At 38.4% G+C, this 22,022-nt stretch overlaps 1 protein-coding gene across 1 annotated transcript in view; it reads right to left on the bottom strand.

Annotated features, from left to right (window-relative positions):
* Positions 1 to 4,948: 4,948 nt before the first annotated feature.
* spon1b (spondin 1b) overlaps positions 4,949 to 22,022 on the bottom strand; it is an 80,147-nt gene continuing 63,073 nt past the window's right edge. The window contains exons 12-16 of the mRNA XM_077210540.1: positions 15,579 to 15,749; positions 15,302 to 15,469; positions 14,011 to 14,175; positions 13,494 to 13,757; positions 4,949 to 6,706 (exon numbers count right to left, since the gene is read on the bottom strand). Of these exons, the coding sequence (XP_077066655.1) occupies positions 6,543 to 6,706; positions 13,494 to 13,757; positions 14,011 to 14,175; positions 15,302 to 15,469; positions 15,579 to 15,749 (932 nt within the window). The 3' untranslated portion in view covers positions 4,949 to 6,542. The remainder of the gene's footprint in view (positions 6,707 to 13,493; positions 13,758 to 14,010; positions 14,176 to 15,301; positions 15,470 to 15,578; positions 15,750 to 22,022) is intronic.

Genomic DNA, 22,022 nt, shown 5'->3' with positions numbered 1-22,022 from the left:
TTTCTCACGCTGAAGTGTCAACCCGGTCGGTCAAATGCCTGAAAGATGAGTTTATCTATATATCTACCTGTTGAGCCACTCGTGATCGACTTTTATACTGCAAATTAGTTCAAATATCCCGTAATCTATCTAGAGCGAGCGTGCATGCGAGACAGATATTGTGCTTCAAACCGCGCGCGTGCACGACAGAGACGTAAGCGAGCGAGAGACCTTGCTGCGTGTGCAGACAGTACACCCCCCAGCGTAAAAATCACTGGCCATGTTGGAGACGCACTGTATGCATATATGAATTTGAATAAACAGATAACACAAAGATTTGCAGTAATCTTGAAGTGAGAATATCCCCTTCTGCTTGCCTGTGCCAAAAATAAATGTTCTCCTGTGCTTGATTCAAAGGCCAGCAGCTGGTTGAGGGAAATAAAACAGAGTCGTGCACCAACAAACATGTCTCGCCATGTCTGGACATGACATTGATTTTTCTGCATTTCTTATCAGATTTGTAAAGACTAAAACCTTCAAGAGCTCCGCTTGAGTTCGAAGGACAAGATACATCAATGAAGGTTAACTGACTTATAAATCGAACAGTTGAACACAGGAGACCAGAGAATTTATACCACAAAAACCTTTTTAGATGTTCACATAGATCAGGTTCAGATCTTATTAATGAACGACACAATCTGATTTACAAAAAACATTCTTACTGATTTGTTCACTCAGTCGGTGTGAGCGGTTCTTGGGTTAACGATTAGTGATGTTACGTTCGACTCGGAAACTTGTCAAAAATGTAGTAGAAATTTGTTTGTTTTGGGCAAAAGAATGTGATGCACTGTAAAGCCAAATGAGTTTGCAAACTCAAAAATTTTAGGTGATCATTACATCAACATATGTAAGTTAGGAAATTCAAAGTTTAAGTAAGCAGAACTAGCAGATTTCAATTATGTACTCATTTGTACATTTTAATTGCTCCTCACTTAATTTGTACATTTAACTTAAAATGATCATGTAATCTCAGCTTAAATATTAGTGAAACTGTAGCTAGCTATAACTAGCTAATTCAGCTAATTCAGCTAATTGGTAACACAATGCTTTGATAACAGTTGCATAGCATAGCAATTGCTGAAAGAGTACCTCACAGACACCACAAGAAAATCTGATAAGATAATCTGTAGAAGGGGGATTTGTCCCAAAATCGGCCCGATTATCTTGAAGTGAGTGTATGCCTTCAGTGCTTCATCGTTCTTGAGTCATCAGCTTACTGACTCACTGAACATAAACTTCAATGTTCATTCAATGTTCTTTCATGTTTGTTCCAACAGAGCCTGAATTCCCCTCGCACACAATGGCAGAACATACAACTCTCAGCATTGTTTTACTGGCCACTTTCATCACAGATAAAGGTGCAAAGATTCAGGGAGTTTGTGCACTGCAGGATACAAAGAAAAAAATCAACCTGAATAGGCAACATATGAAATCCGCATAATTTCCTTTCATGCTTTGGGCTGTTTGGGGCACTGAATTGTTTAAAAGCAGAATTGCATTCTGTTGTTCTCAAGAGATTGAACGGCCTTCTATTCAATGCCTGAAAGATTAACATTTCAAAATCTTTTTTTTGTTGTTGTCAAATGCATTGTGACATTTGAAAACCCACAATACTAATTTTGCGATTCTCTATTCCTTGCAATTGGGCATTCACTTCACAAAAGGCTCCAGGAAACATCTTTTATGTACATATACAGATGCACATGTCTTTATAAAACGTGTTTCATTGGTTAGCAACATCTGAAAACCTTGTATCCTGCACATTATTCTCTGCTTCATGGTCTTCCACAGTAGGAGCATTATGTTCCCATGGTTTCCAAAACAGACAATAACATGCTCTTTAAAGTTAGGGTCACAACCTCCAGAAAACCTTTAAGCAAAAACTGAATGTAGGAGAGGCGTCTCTGAAAGAAATAAACTTTACTGAAAACCATGTAGCCTAATGAATGTGTAGCATTTAACAATGCCAGGCAACCTGATGACTCACATTAAGAGACAATAGAGCAGACATTGTTCTACTGATGTCATTGTGCATGATGTCAAAACATCTGTGAAGTCAAAGTACACTTGATTCATTAAACATGTATGCTACAAATCAGGAAGAAACAACCAAGCGAAATGTTTAATCTGATTCCTGAACAATTTATTCTAACGAGACGGTTGTTTAGTGAATTTGCAGTAGCCTATATGAACAGTGCAGTTTGATTCCCGAATGAATGACTCTTGTGAGTCAGTTCTTTTGAGTTGATCTAATGTATGCAGGGCTGGGTCACCGTGATTTTGCCAATAAGACAAGTTCCTGGATCAACCTATTTTTTAATTTATTTATTTATCAATATATATATTTGATCCTGCAACATTCCTGTCTGAAAATGTATTCCTAACCCTATCCCAACCCCTAAACCTAACCCTACCCATAACGTATTCCTATAATCAGAGTTAAATGAAAGGTGAATAACACTGATATAGAAGCACCTAAGGCTAAAGTTACATAAACTGTAAAATGGTCCCTCAAATCTGATTGGATGATTGGAATGTTGTTCCAGGATCATCAAAGATGTTGATCCAGGAACATGTTGTAGTTGGTGAAATAAGGTTGGGCCGCATTTCTCAAAAGCATCATAAGCCTAAGTAAATCGTAGAACCATGGGCACCAATGGTCTCTACGATCAACTCAGATTTAGGTAGATCCCCCGAAACTAGTCTGGATAGGAAGTTCATGCATACGTTTCCTCAAAAAAAAAAAAAAAAAAAAAAAAAAACTGCTCGAGCGCCATATTACACGTGCTTCAGCGTGTATGTGTGGTAGGCTAAATAAATCTGCGTCGTCTGCACCATTCATTCACACAGAACATGTGGGATTCGTATTTAAATAGTATTTTTGCGATTTAATATTCACACACTAGTCTATTGCGATTTGATTTCAAGTGTAGCCTACTGAACTGCTATATCGCGAAAGCCGCTTTTTTTGGAATATTTTTTTTCTTCATGCTTCATGTGCAAAATATAAGGCTTTAGCGTGTGTTACCATGACTACCAAGCTGCCGTGTTTGGCCCAGTTTAATTAATTTCTGTGCTCAGTGCTAGCCGAGACATGATGCGTTCTAACAATAAATTGCACCTATCATGTTTAGGAATAGAGGAAAATCTCCTGTGTTTTTAAGTATAGAGCCCCTAGGCCGTTTACCCCACACTTGTCAAATTAAATAACGGTGCAAGTTTTTATATTTAAGGCGCACGATAGGCGCCTAAATAAATGGGTCATTCCTGCTATTCAGTGCTCTTTGGCCATCATAAAATGAAGAACTCCGTTTTTAAAATAAATTGTTGTGTAGTCATGATAGGGTGAGGTAAAATTTAATTTCTAGTAAATTTTCATTGTTAGTGAATTACTAGTGTTTTTTGTTGTTATTGCGGATTTTATGAAATTATTGTAAAAAAAAAAACAGTAGGCTACTTAACAGGGTGGAAAAACTGATAGGCTATACAGGGTGGACAAGTGTTATAAAGAATGGATGATTTCCTATCGAACTTTAAATGCACTCTCATAATCACTACACTAAGTGTTCACTCTTATATATATATATACTCAGATATAAACAGGGTGGACAAGCTGATTAAAAATCAGCCAATGCAATCTGAGCAGAAACAAGCTAACAAGGTTTATCAGATAAATAATTGCATGGACTTTAAAACTGTAATTTAAAAAATGCGATTTTTATACTAACCTTTTTTTTAATATTTCCTTTAACAGGGTGGATGTAAGGTTGACCACATCAAATTTAAAAGATAAAATTGTTAATAATAGACAGTTACAATCTAGGATCTCTCACTTGCCCAAAAATTGAGGTACAAGCTAAAGACCCAAATTATAATTGTAAAAATAAATGTAATAATTGATACACACACACACACACACACACACACACACACACACACACACACACACACACACACACACACACACACACACACACACACACACACACACACACACACACACACACACATATATATATGTATGTATGAGGGAATCATAGTTGACATACCCAACAATATAAAGAAAATGGGAAAATGGGCTACATAGGCCTGTGGACTTAGAAAAAATGCTGATATCAAAATGCTGTAAAATGTATCAAATTTTCTTTTTAATCAACTTCAATATAGCCTACTTAGATTTCAAATGGTGTTATTTATGACTAAGACAGGTTTACAATTGATGTTGTTAAACACATAGGTATCAATTCCAGGGGTCAGAAAGTAAAAGTCCTGCCATATGTTTATTCCACCCATTAACTCAGCCAGCTGATTTCACTAATTAGTTCTATCTCCTGGCTGAAAAACTGTGCTAATTAGCAAATCCAGGTGATTGGGACAAAATACTGAGGAGGATTTTTACTTTCTGAACCTGGACTTGACACCTCTGGTTAAACATTAAGGTAGTAAGCCAGGAATGACCCAAATGTATACTGTATGAGATCACCACGTAACATAAAACATATAGGCCTATATATCCTGTAATATTAATGATGTTCCAATCCAAACAACCCACATGACTTTGTTTCGTCTGTGAAACACAACAAAGACGTCAGATTCAGGTGAAGAAAAAGATCAAATCTGCCTAACAACATACGGATGATAAAATATGACAGAATTTTCACTTTTGGCTGTCCTATTCCTCATCCTGCAGCTGAGTGAGTTGATCGAGAAACTGAAATGTAAACGCACGATGCCACTTGGTGACGAACTGATGCATTTACGACATAATTATATCGCGAAACTTCAGTCTCTGTCTCCCCCTAGTGGTTACCAGAAAGAACTGTCTGTCCTAGATCAGCAAAGAATATATTAAAAACAGTGTCTTACTGATTTTTTAAAATCTTTTTCCAATAAGCATGTAGTCACAACATGTAGTCACATAAACTTTTATTGTAAAGATTTATTCCAAAATAGCATAATATTGCAGGGATGAGTGAAATGAGTGAAAATCCACACTTTACTTTGGTGAGACTTTTTGAATAAACAAAATATACCAAAATTCCACAATAAAAGTAATAAAATGTCTAATTGAAATGCCTTCTGTCCCTACAGATGAGTTAATATTTCACATTAGCCTCTTATACATCTAATAATGCAATGAAAAGACACAATCTATTTTCATCTCCAAGTTAATATATCACGATTTATAAAATAAAACCAAAAAAAGTCGAATGGTTATGCTTGCCTGTGCTTTTTAGTTCAGGAATGCAAATGTTAAACTATCCATAGGCCGGCCAGTGCATCTCCCTAAGCCTGTATTTACCTAGTTTTCCCAAAAAAAATCCTCCGTCCTCACCAAACACTTGCTGTCCGAATCAATTGGGCATCGATTGTGGGTGACCCACCTTGATATCACTAAATAGAGCCAGCCTCGGATTAGAAACTGAAATGCTGGTGGTAAACTCCGTTTTTCTTTGCAAACCATTATGAGATTGCATCCAAAATGCTTTATTGGATGCAGAAAACCATTGCTGTGTCCGAAATCGCATACTCTCTTGAGTAGGTACTTATTTTGAACAAGTACACTCTTAGAAATAAAGCTTCTAAATAGGTGTTTTTGCAGCGATGTCATAGAAGAACCATTTTTAGTTCCCAGAAGAACCGTTCAGTGACCAGTTCTTAAAAAATGTTGGTTTTTTTCAAAGTGTGAAAAACATTTTCCACTACAAGGAACCTTTTTGTGCAATGGAAAGTTTCCATGGATGTTAAAGATTCTTTATGGTACAATTGATGCCAATAGTATTTTAATAGTGTACTTACTTTGCAAACGCTAAAAAAGGATGAATTTGTGAATGTATTTCATTCATCATGTTGTAATTGTCATGAATGTTCGCCTCACTGACATTCACAAATCCTCTTCCGTGGCCTCATGGGATAGCAGTGTCCATCGTATGCACACTTCAGAATCTCGCCGGAAGTAGTAGGTCATCCGGGCACTTTTTGCCTACTCTTATATGTTCTGTGAATTTGGACATATTTCTTTTGTCACATAGGCCTAGTGTTTTTACTAGTGGCCTACTATATAGTAGGGAAGTATGCGATTTCGGATGCAGCACGTGTTTTTTTACAGGAATGCTACATATCTGTTTTGACCTCTGACCTTTACCCCAAAAGAAGGTGGCTGTGCGTAATGAATGAAAGGAAAATGTAATTACTGTTTAAAAAGAAGTGCACACTGATGTTTTAAGTGAAGTTGGTACTGAAAAGTGTCGGTTATACATTGATACAGTATATACGCCCGCTAAGAAGGCATCTAAAACTAATCACGGATAACAGGCCTGGTCCACGTGTGAGTTACTCTAAAATCCTACAAGCTGTAACTGGAACACACATCCCTCACTGGTCCCACTTCTGGAAACCCTGGGTTAAAACTAAGCTGTTTCTGCCCTATTCAGCCTCTTTAAGGGCTGAGTCTGTGTGTGTTGAGGTGTGCGTGTGTGTATTACAGTGATAGAGTGTCACTCTTAGCACGGGTGCACATTGCATGCGCGGATCTCCCTCTTGTTTTTGCAGTGGTTGGGCTGTGAGGATTTGCCCTTCTTCTTTACGTTCATCATGCGTTCTTGCATCCCCCCGCCGCACGGCTTGGTACAGTCCGTCCAGCTGGACCACGGGCGTATCGGACAGGCTGTTGGTAGAGAGTACAAGAAAATCAAGGTGGGGTTTTGAACAAGGGCCCTTAACTGTTAACTGTCAGTGTCCTTGTATTGGGACACTTGGTGCACTTTGCATTTTTGCCTTTCCCCCTATCAAATATTTTAGTAATCATCATAAATTAGGTATCATTCAAATGTTGAATGATTCAAACATGTTTCCATGTTTTAATGGAGACAGTACTTTAAATCCTTTTAGCAAGCTCCTCCCCCTAGTGGGCAGTCTCATATTTCAAATTTTACAAAATTTAGTGCAGTATTTCGTAATAACAAAGTTTTTTAATGGAGTTTGGGTGTCACCTGGTGTAATTTTTTTCGGTATAGTGCCTAAATAAAATGCCACAGCAACCTTCATTTTTTGTGATATCACCTTTAAATTTAGAACATAACTTAGTGAGACATACAGTACAGTACGTCTTTGATTTTAAAGCAATTGTAGAGTCCAAATTATTTTGTAAAATATATATTTTGTATTAAATAAAAAAAATGTTTAGTGCAATATTTTTTCTTTACAGTAAACAAACTTCTATACATTTTTCACACTTACATTTTTTTAAGTGCTTTGATTTCATCAATAATCTACTGAGTTTATTTGATTCTTAAAAAATAGAGACCAGCCTAAGTTCTGAATTCCAAAGCATTCATGAATTACAACCATTTAAGTTTGGATAGTGTACTTTCGTGTCTATGCTCAAAAGGCGGGTGGCGGTTATCAAGAGTTTTTAACTTCCTCTTGAGAAGGTGGCGACCAAAATAAAGTGCCAAGAATGAATATTACCAGTGTCCTCCACAGATGATGAGGATAGCACAGTTAAAGGTGATGTATGTGTGTGTGTTAGAAATGAGCAGCGAGACCAGAGAGACTTCCCTTTTACAATGAGCCTGGGACATTCTCTACATCACCATCTATGGCCATACTGAATCACTTCATCTTATGCTGACAATACGGTGTGTGTGTTTTAGTGTTTGTAAGAGATGCCCCGGCACAGCTTTAAAAGATTTGATGTATTGATCGGTTCACGTAGGAGCAATACAGAGCATTTACAGGGAGCTTAAGAGAACAATTTGATCAATAACAAAATATGAGCTCCGTTACAAAACGTAGTAAGCATTGATGCCTACATAGGGATCTTTTTAAGATGCATCCAATTGTCATAGCACCTCATAAGTGCTTAGTTTGGAATGTTATCCAAATATTGTTGTTGTTTTTTTAAATTTATAATTTCATTTTTCAGCAATGTGTATTAAATGGATCAAAAGTGACAGTAAAGACATTTATTAAGTTACAAAAGATTTCTATTTCAAATAAATGCTGTTTTAAAAAAAAAAATTAATAAGAGGCCTTGAGAGTGCACTTGTGATGCCTTAAAATCTTGATTCTGTAGGCAGCTTTGTAGGTTTTGGAACTTGCAACTCATTTTACTACCATAATGCAACATATTTCTGTGTAAAATTGAGAATTCAATAAGAAAAAAAATGACTTGATTTTATCCTTTTGGAATTGATTGAATGTAAAAAAAAGTAACCTTAAAATCCCAATTGTTATTTGAAAATGAAAAAAACTTTTTAAAAAACTTTCAAAACTTTGGCATTCCCCTGAGAAACGTTGCATTCCTTTGCAAAAAAATTGAAATATAGTTCTCTTACGAGAGGTTCTCTCGTATTGCGTAAGCTAGATTACGCTACGGGTAAAGTCATCTTTGCTTGAGATATTGAAGCCAAAAAATGAACCTTAATTTTGTATTTATTGTCAACGCAGTGCAGCAGCTAGCAGACTTAGAGCAGGCCATATCGCGTGCTCATTGGTTGCCCTGCGGCAACTGCTGCAACCTACCACTGAGCCTCGCGCGTGACGTCACGTCCAATGAGGGTGGCTTAGCGTATAAAAGCCAGGCTTGTGGGTTGTCTCACTGATTTCATCATCTTCAGCGAATCTCTCCGCATCGCTGGACTCTGAGAGAAGCTGCCGCCTTTGAATCCAGCGACTAGCAAGCAGAGGAAAGTGCCTGAAGAAGCCGGCCGTCTTCATCACCTTCAGCCATCCGTGCCTGCTACGCCATTCGGCGTGTATCCTTTATACTGCTATCTGTGTGTGCCGCTGCGACACTCACTCTCTCTCTCACAAAAAGAGCGCAAACGTTTGTTTTAAAATGCCTCGCCTTTCCTGCGGCTCGTGTAGAGCCCAGCTCTGCGCAGGAGACCGTCAGGTGATTTGCGCTCTCTGCCTGGGACCGGATCACGCAGCCCTCGCACTGGATACGGGCGGCTGCGAGCACTGTTACCCTGCGGGCTCGACTCAAAGCCTTCACACAGAACGCTGTCACTCCAACCTCTGGACCACGCAGGAAGAAGCGCCGTGCTCATAGGATGCCGGAGCCCGTGGCCGCGGTGAAGTGCTCGCCGCAACGTCTTCCGCCGGCCTCACTCTCTCCTTCTCCGCCCCTCCCAGACGCGCAGCCGCCGGCTTCGGCCCGCGCTGCCGCCGCCTCAGGGGACGAGGCTGAAGGAGGCCACTCACTGGACAGCTGGCGTCGGACAGTGAGGAGTGGTCGAGTTCACATCACTCCGCCTCCTCATCCGTCCAGGAATCCAGCAGGACTCGGGCAGGCATGGACGCCGAGTTAATGCGCTCCTCTCCAAGGCCGTCGACCAACTCGGGCTCGATTGGTCACCGCCGAAGGATCCCGCACCCAACAGGCTTGACGGCTGTCTCCTGCACAGCCGCCGCCCCCAGCCCGTTTCCAGATCTGCACCCTTTCTGCCAGAGCTGCACACTGAGCTGTCAACCAGAGAGGCAACTCTGGTTGACCCTGGCGGATATGGGGGAAGCTGAACGGTCCGTGTTCCTCGACGCGCCGCTCTCCCCTTCTGGTCTCTTCGGCCCAGCGGTAAACGTGATCGTCGACCGCTTCTCCGAAGTGCAGAAGACCACACAGGCCATGAGCCTTTTCCTGCCGCGACGCGCTAGCTCTTCTGCAAGCCGCCCACGTGAGCAAACTACACGTCAAGCTAGCCAGCGCCCAGCCCAGCCCCAGCCTCCGCAGCGTCGACAGGGCGGCCGCCCTAGATCTCGCTCCTCCGGTCGCAGGCCGTCTCCCCCCCGGGGACCCCGGCCTAGGGTTGTGCTGAACCCCGAGCAGGGAAAGCCCTCCTAGCAATGCTAGTGAGGAAAAGACGCGCTGGTCTCGCCGCGGCCGGACCACCGTCGAAGCACGGTCAGTCCCCTCGGTGAACGCTACTACAGACATACATATAGCGGCCAACGAGTCGGCAACACAGCCCGCTCGCCTGCACACAAACGCCGTTTTTACGGCGACCCAGAGAAATCTCAAAAAGAGTATAAATTCTGGTTATCCGGCTCACGTCGAGTGTGTTTTATGTGTAGAAAACGTGCCCACAAGTCAGTGCTCACCCCTACATATAAACACTATGCCCCATGTATCTCACATACTCACAGAGCCCACTCTCATAAAGCTGGCAAACGCCGCTCGAGTGCTAGATGTAGACAATGTGCCCACAAATCTGTGCTCACACCTACTCGCTGTACTCTCTGTTACACGGCAACAGCCTCACAGCGGCCATATTATGAACGTAAGTCACATGACCGCCCACGAGCACTCATGCTTACGGACAAACACTTCGCCCCAGGCTCCGCTCGCAATAAATATCGCCACGAAATATTCCCCATTCCCAGTAATCGGGTCATATCAAGTGGCTCAGGCAGTTACAGCTGTCGGCGAGCCGCCGTTACTGAGATCAGAGAGCGTGCGCACCCCGCTCACGCCTCCGGTACAGTTTCCCGAGCCCGCGCTACGTGGCCAACGGAACCCGGAGTCCATTCTGCCCCTAGCTATACATGTAGAAGCATGGAAGGCTATTCCAGGTGTGACAGATTGGGTTCAGTTCGCTCGCCGTCCCCCTAGCTTTCGAGCTCGGACCGAGACGAAAGTGAAAGCGGATGTAGCACATCTACTCCGCGCAGAAATAGCCAAACTGCTGTGCAAAGGGGCCATAGAACCAGTACCTCCTTCACAGAGCGAGTCAGGCTTCTACAGCCGTTATTTTCTCGTACCCAAGAAGGATGGAGCTCTAAGACCTATCTTAGATCTGAGACATTTGAACAAAGCTCTCATGAGACGGCCGTTCAAAATGATTACGACCAGACAAATCCTCGCACACGTTCGCCCAGGAGACTGGTTCGTTTCTCTCGATCTGAAAGATGCATACTTTCAGATTCCGATAGCCCCGCATCACAGACCATTCTTGAGATTCGCCTTCGACGGTCGGGCATATCAATACACCGTCCTCCCGTTCGGCCTATCCATAGCACCCCGTACATTTACGAAATGCATGGATACGGCTCTCGCCCTCTTGAGAGTGAAAGGGCTGCGAATTCTGAACTATTTGGACGATTGGCTGATTTTAGCCCAGTCAGAGAGGGAACTTATCTCACAGAGCTGCGCTTCTCAGCCATCTGGAAAGCTTGGGTCTCACGGTCAACTGGACCAAGAGCTCATTACTGCCCAGTCAGTCAGTTTCCTTCCTAGGAATAGAACTGGACTCGGTGGCTATGACGGCCCGCTTATCGACACAGCGCGCGCGCCATGTTCGACAGCTAGCCGTGTCTTTCCAGAAAGGCAGCATTATACCTCTGAAGACATTCCAGAGGATGCTAGGCTGTATGGCATCAACTGCGGCTGTGCTTCAGCTGGGCCTGCTGCGCATGCGGCCGCTACAACGCTGGCTGAACTCCCAAGTGCCTCACCGGGCTTGGGTTTCAGGCTACAGGCAAATCAGAGTTACTCAGAGCTGCATTTCGGCTCTGCAGCCCTGGTTAGCGGGCCGACTGGTACCAGCGGGGAGTGACGATGGGGGCTGTTTCACACCGATTGGTCATCTCGACAGACGCCTACAACCTGGGTTGGGGCGCCGTCTCCGAGGGCAGACCGGCCTTTGGCCTGTGGTCGGACCAAGAGAAACACTTCCACATAAACTGTCTGGAAATGATAGCAGTCGAGAACGCGCTCAAACGCTTCCTCCCGTTCATACAGGACCACCATGTACTGGTCCGCTCGGACAACATGTCGGTGGTGTCCTACATAAACCGTCAGGGTGGCGTCAGATCCAGAAACCTCTGCCATCTGACGGAACGCCTTATGTGGTCTCAGGGCCGTCTAGGCTCGCTGAGAGCTGCGCACGTGCCAGGCCATCTGAACGACGATCCGGACACACTGTCCAGGAACCACATCCCCCCGGGGGAATGGTCCTTGCACCCCCAAACAGTCCAGTTACTATGGCGCCTTTTCAGGCAAAGCGAAAGTCGACCTCTTTGCGTCAAAAGACAATGCTCATTGCCCGATGTTCTTTTCAAAGAACGAGGATGCGCTGGCCCAAATCTGGCCCAGCCTCCCACTCTATGCTTTCCCTTCGGTCTCTCTGTTACCACAGGTAATCAAGAGAATCGGGGAAACGTGCCACTCGGTGCTCCTTATAGCCCCGCACTGGGAGAATCAAACTTGGTTCCCGGAGCTGATGCGGCTGTCCCACACAGGCCCTTGGCCGATTCCGGTGAGGAGAGACCTCCTCTCTCAAGCCCGCGGCTCAATCTGGCATCCCCATCCAGAGCGCTGGTCTCTACATGCATGGTTGATCAACGGACACCCGTTGTACTGCCAGAGGGAGTTATGAACACGATCACGCAATCCAGAGCCCCCTCTACGAGGCGGCTTTACGCGTCTAAATGGTCTGTGTTCTCCAAATGGTGCGCTGATTGAGATCTAGACCCACGAATGTGCGGGGTCCCGGGGTTTCTTAGCTTCCTTCAGGAGCTGTTAAATAAGGGCAGGTCCCCATCCACGCTAAAAGTCTATGTGGCGTCCGTTGCAGCGTTCGCTGAGTCGACGCGCGGCCAGTCAATAGGAAGGAACGAGCTCGTCATTCGCTTCCTTAGAGGAGCTAGACGGATGAACCCCCCGCGACCCCCCTCGGTTCCCATCTGGGATCTTTCACTGGTCCTAGAGGCCCTGAAAGCTTTCCCCTCTGAACCGCTAGACTCCGTGGACGTAAAGTACCTCTCGCTCAAAACCGTTTTTCTGACAGCTCTTTCATCAGTTAAACGTGTGGGGGATTTACACGCGCTATCTGTTAGTGCTTCGTGTCTTGAGTTAGGGCCAAATGACTCTCAAGTCATCCTCAAGCCGAGACATGGTTATGTCCCTAAAATATTGGGCATCCCTTTCAGAGCGCAGGTCATTTCTCTCTCGGCTCTGCCTGTATCCGACAGTGAGGGTGATGTGAATATCCTGTGCCCCGTCAGGGCACTCAGGATTTACATTATGCGCTCCGCAAAAGAAAAGATGACTTTACCCTTAGCGTAAGCTAGCTTACGCAATACTTGTTCCCTCTTCTAGAGAGAACCGAGGCTACATTAGTAACATCGTATTGTTTTTCTACCCACCTCAAATCCGCTATCAGCCAGGAAAAAGAGGCTTTGCAAGTTATTACATTTTGATAAAAGATTGCAAAGACAAATATGTTTTTTTTTCGTTTGGATTAACTTCCACTGACAAACCGTGCAAAGTAAAACCAGGAACATATTAAAAAAAAAAAAGAAAAAAAAAAAAGGTCAAATTTAATTTCAGGTTGACTTTAAATTCAGATTCAGTTGCACAATCCATGTGCAATTAACATAAATCCGGCTTCCAGGAATGATCTGTTGACAGAGCTAAATTTGCTACAAGTAAATACTAAATAATTCTAGACCTGAGCTCTCCTCTGCCACAGACTCTCTGCTCTGTTTTCCTCTCCTCCTGTCTGGAGCTTCCTGTCTCTTTCTCTTGTCGCTGGCACGGGAGCCTCTCGCGCACTTGCGGATCTTGCATTTCTTCCTCTGGACCGTCTCGGGGCAGGGCAGGCCCCCGAACTGAGGTTCTAGCTTGACCATTCGTGAGCGGATCATGTGACCCTTCCCGCAAGACTTATTGCACTCGGACCAAGCTGACCACTCCGACAGCATGCAGTCCGTGGCTGGAGGAGGAATGGAATCAATTAAAAAGACAGCATTTCACCCATCTGTGCATTTTTGTACATGTACTTAGCTATAGTACGGGGACAATTTTGTAAACCAAATTCCGTTTGGGGACATCTTTAATTGGTAAAACGTATTAGGGTTAGTTTGTAGTATTTAGAATTAGCTTTACATGAAAACAAGAAGTCTTTGATATGTCCCCATTTAGATAGCAAGTAAAGGCGTGTGTGTATGTGTGTGTGTGTTACTCACGGCATTCAGGAAACATGCACTTTTCAACCTGTTCGAGCTCATCTGGGCACAGGCTGGGCTCTACGGGCGTCTTCAGCATGCGCTGACGGGAACGCATGCCCACACCGCAGGACACACTGCATTCTCCCCAGTCTGACCACGGAGACAGCATACACACCACTGCGTCTACACACACAGGGTTAATACAGCGTTATTAAAGTTACCAGTAGTTACTACTTTTTATTTTTGTATAAATATTTTAAAGTACATTTTAGAGCATATTTGTAAATTCTTACTGTATAGCCAAAAATATTGACTGCAAATAGTATTGAAACCAAAACCTTGCCATGATTCATAATGTTTTTCTCATCCACTATAGATCAATCATATTTAAGTAAACAAATTTAAATTCACCAGTCACATTTACTTGACAGAAAAATTATTATAGTTATTATTAATAAATGTGCATAAATACGAACTTTGCCACGATGCAATTGGTTTTCTCATCCACTATAGATTAATCAAATTTAAGTAAAAACTATTTTGATTCACCAGTCACATTTACTTGTCAGAAAATATATTATTATTATACTGTATGTGCAGAGTAAATTAATCAATTAATTAATGTAAATATTCAATAATATTATTAAGTTGTTGTTGTGGTAGTTGTTAAATTACACAATATTATAATTAACATCAAACTTAATCTTTAGAATTTAAAAATTAATGAATATATTTTCAGTCTACTGTACAGGTATTTATTTATACCACAACTTAGATACAATTCCTGAATATTTACAATATTTAAATGTACTATTTATTATATTTTATTTATTTTATTTTTATTTATTATAAAATGTATTTATTATTTATGTATCATATTGCAATGGTAAACTGAATTACTGTTCCGTTTGAAGCATCAACTGTTACAAGTTAAAACTGAAATGGACAGCCTTTAACTACTTCTGTTTACAAATTTGAAGGCTATTACTGGATAAATAAAGCTTATATTATGTGACTACGCATTACTTTACAGAGCAAATAAAGTGCCTTAAGAACAAATGGTGCAGCCAAATTAAGTACCAACTTAGCAACGAGTAGTTATAAAGCCCCGAGTGAACTTGACGCCTTAATTTAAATGAGACCTTATGAACGGCTGGTGCAGCCCGACCCGGGGCAAGTGACAAGCATGTCTAATTAGAAATCGACTAGCCCCAAAGAGGAATTCTGGTAATGAATCAAGGCTGGTGAAGCAGGGCATCTTGCCCGGCCCATGAGAGGTTGTTGGATTGAGTTGACGCTTCATACTCACTGCACTCAGGCATCATGCACTTCTCTGCCTCCGCCAGCTGCGCTCGACACGGAGAGCCATCTGAGGCTTCCATCTTCATCATGCGCTCTCTCCTCCTCATCCCCACACCACAGCTCACGCTGCAGGGCTCCCACTCGCCCCACTCTGTCACCACACAGCTACTGGGTGCTACAACACACACATACATGTGTCTAACATTACTGGTATAGACTTTAGGCTTTAGACACTGAATGTCGATTAAAACATCAACACAGCATATAATGCATGTCTAACTTACAACAGTCCTCGTTGACCACACACTTCTCTGTCTCCTCGGTTGGCAGTGTACAGCTGGAGCCGTCCTCTGGGAACTGCTTGACATATCTCTCTCTGGACCTCATGCCCATGCCACACGAGGCACTGCAAGGTGACCAGCTGATCCACTCTGACATCATACATGTGGACGCCTCTAGGGGACAGAACACAGTCATATGCTAGTAAGGTACTGAATGTCATAAAACTTTTTTTAAAGTATACTCTGAGATCTGGTTATGAATGAATGGACACATTTGACACATTTCTCATGATCTTAAAAAGCTTTTGATTCAAAGATTTATGCTTTGGACATTGAGTTCCATTACAAAAGTGTATTTGTAATTTAATTGTTTTTTAATGGAGCCAAAAGATGCCAAACATACAGTAGATGCAAACTTCATTACTGTTTAAATCCATCTCAGGATGCACCTCATGAAGTGGGCTGAGAGAATGTGGTATAAATTATATTAATATGGTAAGTTTGCAACAGGCTAATTGTGACGCTGGTAATGTGGTGCGGTAGAAGCACGGGAAAGAGGCTGGATCCAAACGCAGTGTAAAGGCTTTGTTTAGACAAACTACAAACTTAGACAAAGACTCAGACTGGAATACAGGACTCAGAATCAGAAGCGACCAACGTTGACATCAAACATTCAACAAACTCACAAAGACAGGGCAGGAACACAGGGCTTAAATAATCAAGGACAAACGAGCTAACAAGGGGGCGTCGGGAATAACGAGAAACACCTGTGAGAAGTAAAAGACAGGTCAGGGAATCACTGAACATGAAAAGACAAGACACAAAACCCACATCATGACACTAATAAACAAAATTATTTGCCAAAAATGTGTTTTATAATTATTATTATTATTACATTATATAAAAAATATTTGATGTTAATAATAATAGTAGTTAACTATATTACTGTATAAGTATCAGGATTTTTTTTTGCGATTATTTTTTAATTATACGATATAGTAATTAATATCAAATGTAATAGTGTATTTAATAATAATAACAACAATAATAATGATCTATATTATTTGCCACAAATTTGTTTATTGTGAATAATAATAATAATAATACAAATAATTTACAAAATTTTATAATTAACAACAAATTGTATATCTAATATGCCGAATTTAACCTTATTAAGCTTGCAATAGAGTAATGAACTATATTGTCAGAAAACTGTTTATTGCAATTATTATTATTATTAAATAATACTATTTGCCACAAATTTGTTCATTGTGATATTATTAAATTACACAATATTATAATTAACAACAAATTTAATGTGTAGAATTGAAATGATGATTTACTTATCAGTTTATTAAAGGTAGAATATGTAATATTTTTAAATAAATATCCAAAAATAACTTTCACAGTGTGATATATTTACTGCAGTTGTGTACTTACAATATCCCAAAAGTTCCCAAAGATTTTTAATTTCAGAAAAATTCAAATTTTCAATAATGGCTCGTCCCTGGTCATTGTCGCCTGTCAATGACGTAATATCCGCGTTATCACTGGTTTCCGCTCGTACTGCCATAGTAACCATGGCGACAGACGTGGTTACGCCCTAGCAGCACGCTCATGCGTTTGTTGTTTCATTCAAACATTATGGACCATTGCAAGTAGACTTTGGGACAAAAGGAGAACTAAAACGAGGATCAATATCAGCGTGGCATTTTCGAGATGCCGAGAGCTTTATGTCCGCAACTAACTTTGACTTGACAGAGCTTCACGAGCCACGACGTGACAGAGACATCGCTCTTGCATGTACTTTATTAGACAGGTGAGCCAATGTACATAAAATTAATCAATGTTAAATAGCTCAACATGATGAAATGTTAGAATATGATCAGTATGTTATTAAGTTGGCTTGTGAAAGCCAACTTACTGAAATCCTATTTAAACTTATTATTATTCTTTTTCTTCTTCTTTTTCTTAACCAAAATTTTCTGACTGCTACTCCTCCTAGAGCTTTAACTCTACAAACTCCAAACTCGGGTCAGACCTTCAGACTGTTCTGACTTAGTGTGCTATATCTTTTCAGACTGATTTGACTTTCAGATTTCTTAAAAATTAATATTAAAAATCATAAAAATCCCATTGACTTTCATTGCAACAGTTCAAATTGAGCCAAGGCTACGGTGGCCCAGCAGTGTACAACACAAAAACTCAAATCTAAACTCCCTGAAGCCCAAGACTCAATTAAACTACCATTCTATATGTACTAATGAACTTATCTATCTATCTATCTATCTATCTATCTATCTATCTATCTATCTATCTATCTATCTATCTATCTATCTATCTATCTATCTATCTATCCATCTATCCATCTCTTTATCTATCTATCTATCTATCTATCTATCTATCTATCTATCTAATCTATCTTTCTTTCTTACTAACTAATCTATCTTTCTTTCTTTCTTTCTAACTAATCTTTCTTCTTTCTTTCTTTCTTTCTTTCTTTCTTTCTTTCTTTCTTTCTAACTAATCTTTCTTCTTTCTTTCTTTCTTTCTAACTAATCTTTCTTCTTTCTTTCTAACTAATCTTTCTTCTTTCTTTCTGTCTTTCTTTCTTTCTAACTAATCTTTCTTCTTTCTTTCTTTCTTTCTAACTAATCTTTCTTCTTTCTTTCTTTCTTTCTTTCTTTCTTTCTTTCTTTCTTTCTTTCTTTCTTTCTTTCTTTCTAACTAATATTTCTTCTTTCTTTCTTTCTAACTAATATTTCTTCTTTCTAACTAATCTTTCTTCTTTCTTTCTAACTAATCTTTCTTTCTTTCTAACTAATCTTTCTTTCTTTCTAACTAATCTTTCTTCTTTCTTTCTTTCTTTCTTTCTAACTAATCTTTCTTCTTTCTTTCTTTCTTTCTAACTAATCTTTCTTCTTTCTTTCTTTCTTTCTTTCTTTTTCTTTCTTTCTTTCTAACTAATCTTTCTTCTTTCTTTCTTTCTTTCTAACTAATCTTTCTTCTTTCTTTCTTTCTTTCTTTCTAACTAATCTTTCTTTCTTTCTTTCTAACTAATCTTTCTTTCTTTCTTTCTTTCTTTCTTTCTTTCTTTCTAACTAATCTTTCTTCTTTCTTTCTAACTAATCTTTCTTCTTTCTTTCTAACTAATCTTTCTTCTTTCTTTCTTTCTTTCTTTCTTTCTTTCTTTCTTTCTTTCTTTCTTTCTAACTAATCTTTCTTCTTTCTTTCTTTCTTTCTTTCTTTCTTTCTTTCTTTCTTTCTTTCTTTCTTTCTTTCTTTCTTTCTTTCTTACTAATCTTTCTTCTTTCTTTCTTTCTTTCTAACTAATCTTTCTTCTTTCTTTCTTTCTTTCTTTCTTTCTTTCTAATTAATCTTTCTTTTTTCTTTCTTTCTTTCTTTCTTTCTTTCTTTCTTTCTTTCTTTCTAACTAATATTTCTTCTTTCTTTCTTTCTAACTAATATTTCTTCTTTCTAACTAATCTTTCTTCTTTCTTTCTAACTAATCTTTCTTTCTTTGTAACTAATCCTTCTTTCTTTCTAACTAATCTTTCTTCTTTCTTTCTTTCTTTCTTTCTAACTAATCTTTCTTCTTTCTTTCTTTCTAACTAATCTTTCTTCTTTCTTTCTTTCTTTCTTTCTTTCTTTCTTTCTTTCTTTCTTTCTTTCTTTCTTTCTTTCTTTCTTTCTTTCTAACTAATCTTTCTTCTTTCTTTCTTTCTTTCTAACTAATCTTTCTTCTTTCTTTCTTTCTTTCTAACTAATCTTTCTTTCTTTCTTTCTTTCTAACTAATCTTTCTTTCTTTCTTTCTTTCTTTCTTTCTTTCTTTCTTTCTTTCTTTCTAACTAATCTTTCTTCTTTCTTTCTAACTAATCTTTCTTCTTTATTTCTAACTAATCTTTCTTCTTTCTTTCTTTCTTTCTTTCTTTCTTTCTTTCTTTCTTTCTTTCTTTCTTTCTTTCTTTCTTTCTAACTAATCTTTCTTCTTTCTTTCTTTCTTTCTTTCTTTCTTACTAATCTTTCTTCTTTCTTTCTTTCTTTCTTTCTTTCTTTCTAACTAATCTTTCTTCTTTCTTTCTTTCTTTCTAACTAATCTTTCTTTTTTCTTTCTTTCTTTCTTTCTTTCTTTCTTTCTTTCTAACTAATCTTTCTTCTTTCTTTCTTTCTTTCTTTCTTTCTTTCTTTCTTTCTTTTTCTTTCTTTCTTTCTAACTAATCTTTCTTCTTTCTTTCTTTCTTTCTTTCTTTCTTTCTAACTAATCTTTCTTCTTTCTTTCTTTCTTTCTTTCTTTCTTTCTAACTATTCTTTCTTCTTTCTTTCTTTCTTTCTTTCTAACTAATCTTTCTTCTTTCTTTCTAACTAATCTTTCTTTCTTTCTTTCTAACTAATCTTTCTTCTTTCTTTCTTTCTTTCTAACTAATCTTTCTTCTTTCTTTCTTTCTTTCTAACTAATCTTTCTTCTTTCTTTCTTTCTTTCTAACTAATCTTTCTTCTTTCTTTCTTTCTTTCTTTCTAACTAATCTTTCTTCTTTCTTTCTTTCTTTCTTTCTTTCTTTCTTTCTTTCTTTCTTTCTTTTTCTTTCTTTCTTTTTCTTTCTTTCTAACTAATCTTTCTTCTTTCTTTCTTTCTTTCTTTCTAACTAATCTTTCTTCTTTCTATCTTTCTTTCTAACTAATCTTTCTTTCTTTCTTTCTAACTAATCTTTCTTCTTTCTTTCTTTCTAACTAATCTTTCTTCTTTCTTTCTTTCTTTCTTTCTTTCTTTCTTTCTAACTAATCTTTCTTCTTTCTTTCTAACTAATCTTTCTTCTTTCTTTCTTTCTTTCTTTCTTTCTAACTAATCTTTCTTCTTTCTTTCTTTCTTCCTTTCTTTCTTTCTTTTTCTTTCTTTCTTTCTAACTAATCTTTCTTCTTTCTTTCTTTCTTTCTAACTAATCTTTCTTCTTTCTTTCTTTCTAACTATTCTTTCTTCTTTCTTTCTTTCTTTCTTTCTTTCTTTCTTTCTTTCTTTCTTTCTTTCTAACTAATCTTTCTTTCTAACTAATTCTTTCTTTCTTTCTAACTAATCTTTCTTCTTTCTTTCTTTCTAACTAATCTTTCTTTCTTTCTTTCTTTCTTTCTTTCTTTCTTTCTTTCTTTCTTTCTTTCTTTCTTTCTTTCTTTTTCTTTCTTTCTTTTTCTTTCTTTCTTTCTAACTAATCTTTCTTCTTTCTTTCTAACTAATCTTTCTTCTTTCTTTCTTTCTAACTAATCTTTCTTTCTTTCTTTCTAACTAATCTTTCTTCTTTCTTTCTTTCTTTCTTTCTTTCTTTCTTTCTTTCTAACTAATCTTTCTTCTTTCTTTCTAACTAATCTTTCTTCTTTCTTTCTAACTAATCTTTCTTCTTTCTTTCTTTCTTTCTTTCTTTCTTTCTAACTAATCTTTCTTCTTTCTTTCTTTCTTTCTAACTAATCTTTCTTCTTTCTTTCTTTCTAACTAATCTTTCTTTCTTTCTTTCTAACTAATCTTTCTTCTTTCTTTCTTTCTTTCTTTCTTTCTTTCTTTCTAACTAATCTTTCTTCTTTCTTTCTAACTAATCTTTCTTCTTTCTTTCTAACTAATCTTTCTTCTTTCTTTCTTTCTTTCTTTCTTTCTTTCTTTCTAACTAATCTTTCTTCTTTCTTTCTTTCTTTCTTTTTCTTTCTTTCTTTCTAACTAATCTTTCTTCTTTCTTTCTTTCTTTCTAACTAATCTTTCTTCTTTCTTTCTTTCTTTCTTTCTAACTATTCTTTCTTCTTTCTTTCTTTCTTTCTTTCTTTCTTTCTTTCTTTCTTTCTTTCTAACTAATCTTTCTTTCTAACTAATTCTTTCTTTCTTTCTTTCTAACTAATATTTCTTCTTTCTTTCTTTCTTTCTTTCTTTCTTTTTCTTTCTTTCTTTCTTTCTTTCTTTCTAACTAATATTTCTTCTTTCTTTCTTTCTTTCTTTCTTTCTTTCTAACTAATATTTCTTCTTTCTTTCTTTCTTTCTTTCTTTCTTTCTTTCTAACTAATATTTCTTCTTTCTTTCTAACTAATATTTCTTCTTTCTTTCTTTCTAACTAATATTTCTTCTTTCTTTCTAACTAATCTTTCTTTCTTTCTTTCTTTCTTTCTTTCTTTCTAACTAATCTTTCTTCTTTCTTTCTTTCTTTCTTTCTTTCTTTCTTTCTTTCTTTCTAACTAATCTTTCTTCTTTCTTTCTTTCTTTCTTTCTTTCTTTCTTTCTTTCTTTCTTTCTTTCTTTCTTTCTTTCTTTCTTTCTTTCTTTCTTTTTCTTTCTTTCTTTCTAACTAATCTTTCTTCTTTCTTTCTTTCTTTCTAACTAATCTTTCTTCTTTCTTTCTTTCTAACTAATCTTTCTTTCTTTCTTTCTAACTAATCTTTCTTCTTTCTTTCTTTCTAACTAATCTTTCTTCTTTCTT

The sequence above is a fragment of the Siphateles boraxobius genome, unplaced genomic scaffold (assembly GCF_051911475.1).
Source record: "Siphateles boraxobius isolate OS27281-9 unplaced genomic scaffold, OSU_SipBor_1 65, whole genome shotgun sequence".
Taxonomy (NCBI): Eukaryota; Metazoa; Chordata; class Actinopteri; order Cypriniformes; family Leuciscidae; genus Siphateles; species Siphateles boraxobius.
This window is presented reverse-complemented; position numbering and strand designations above follow the sequence as displayed.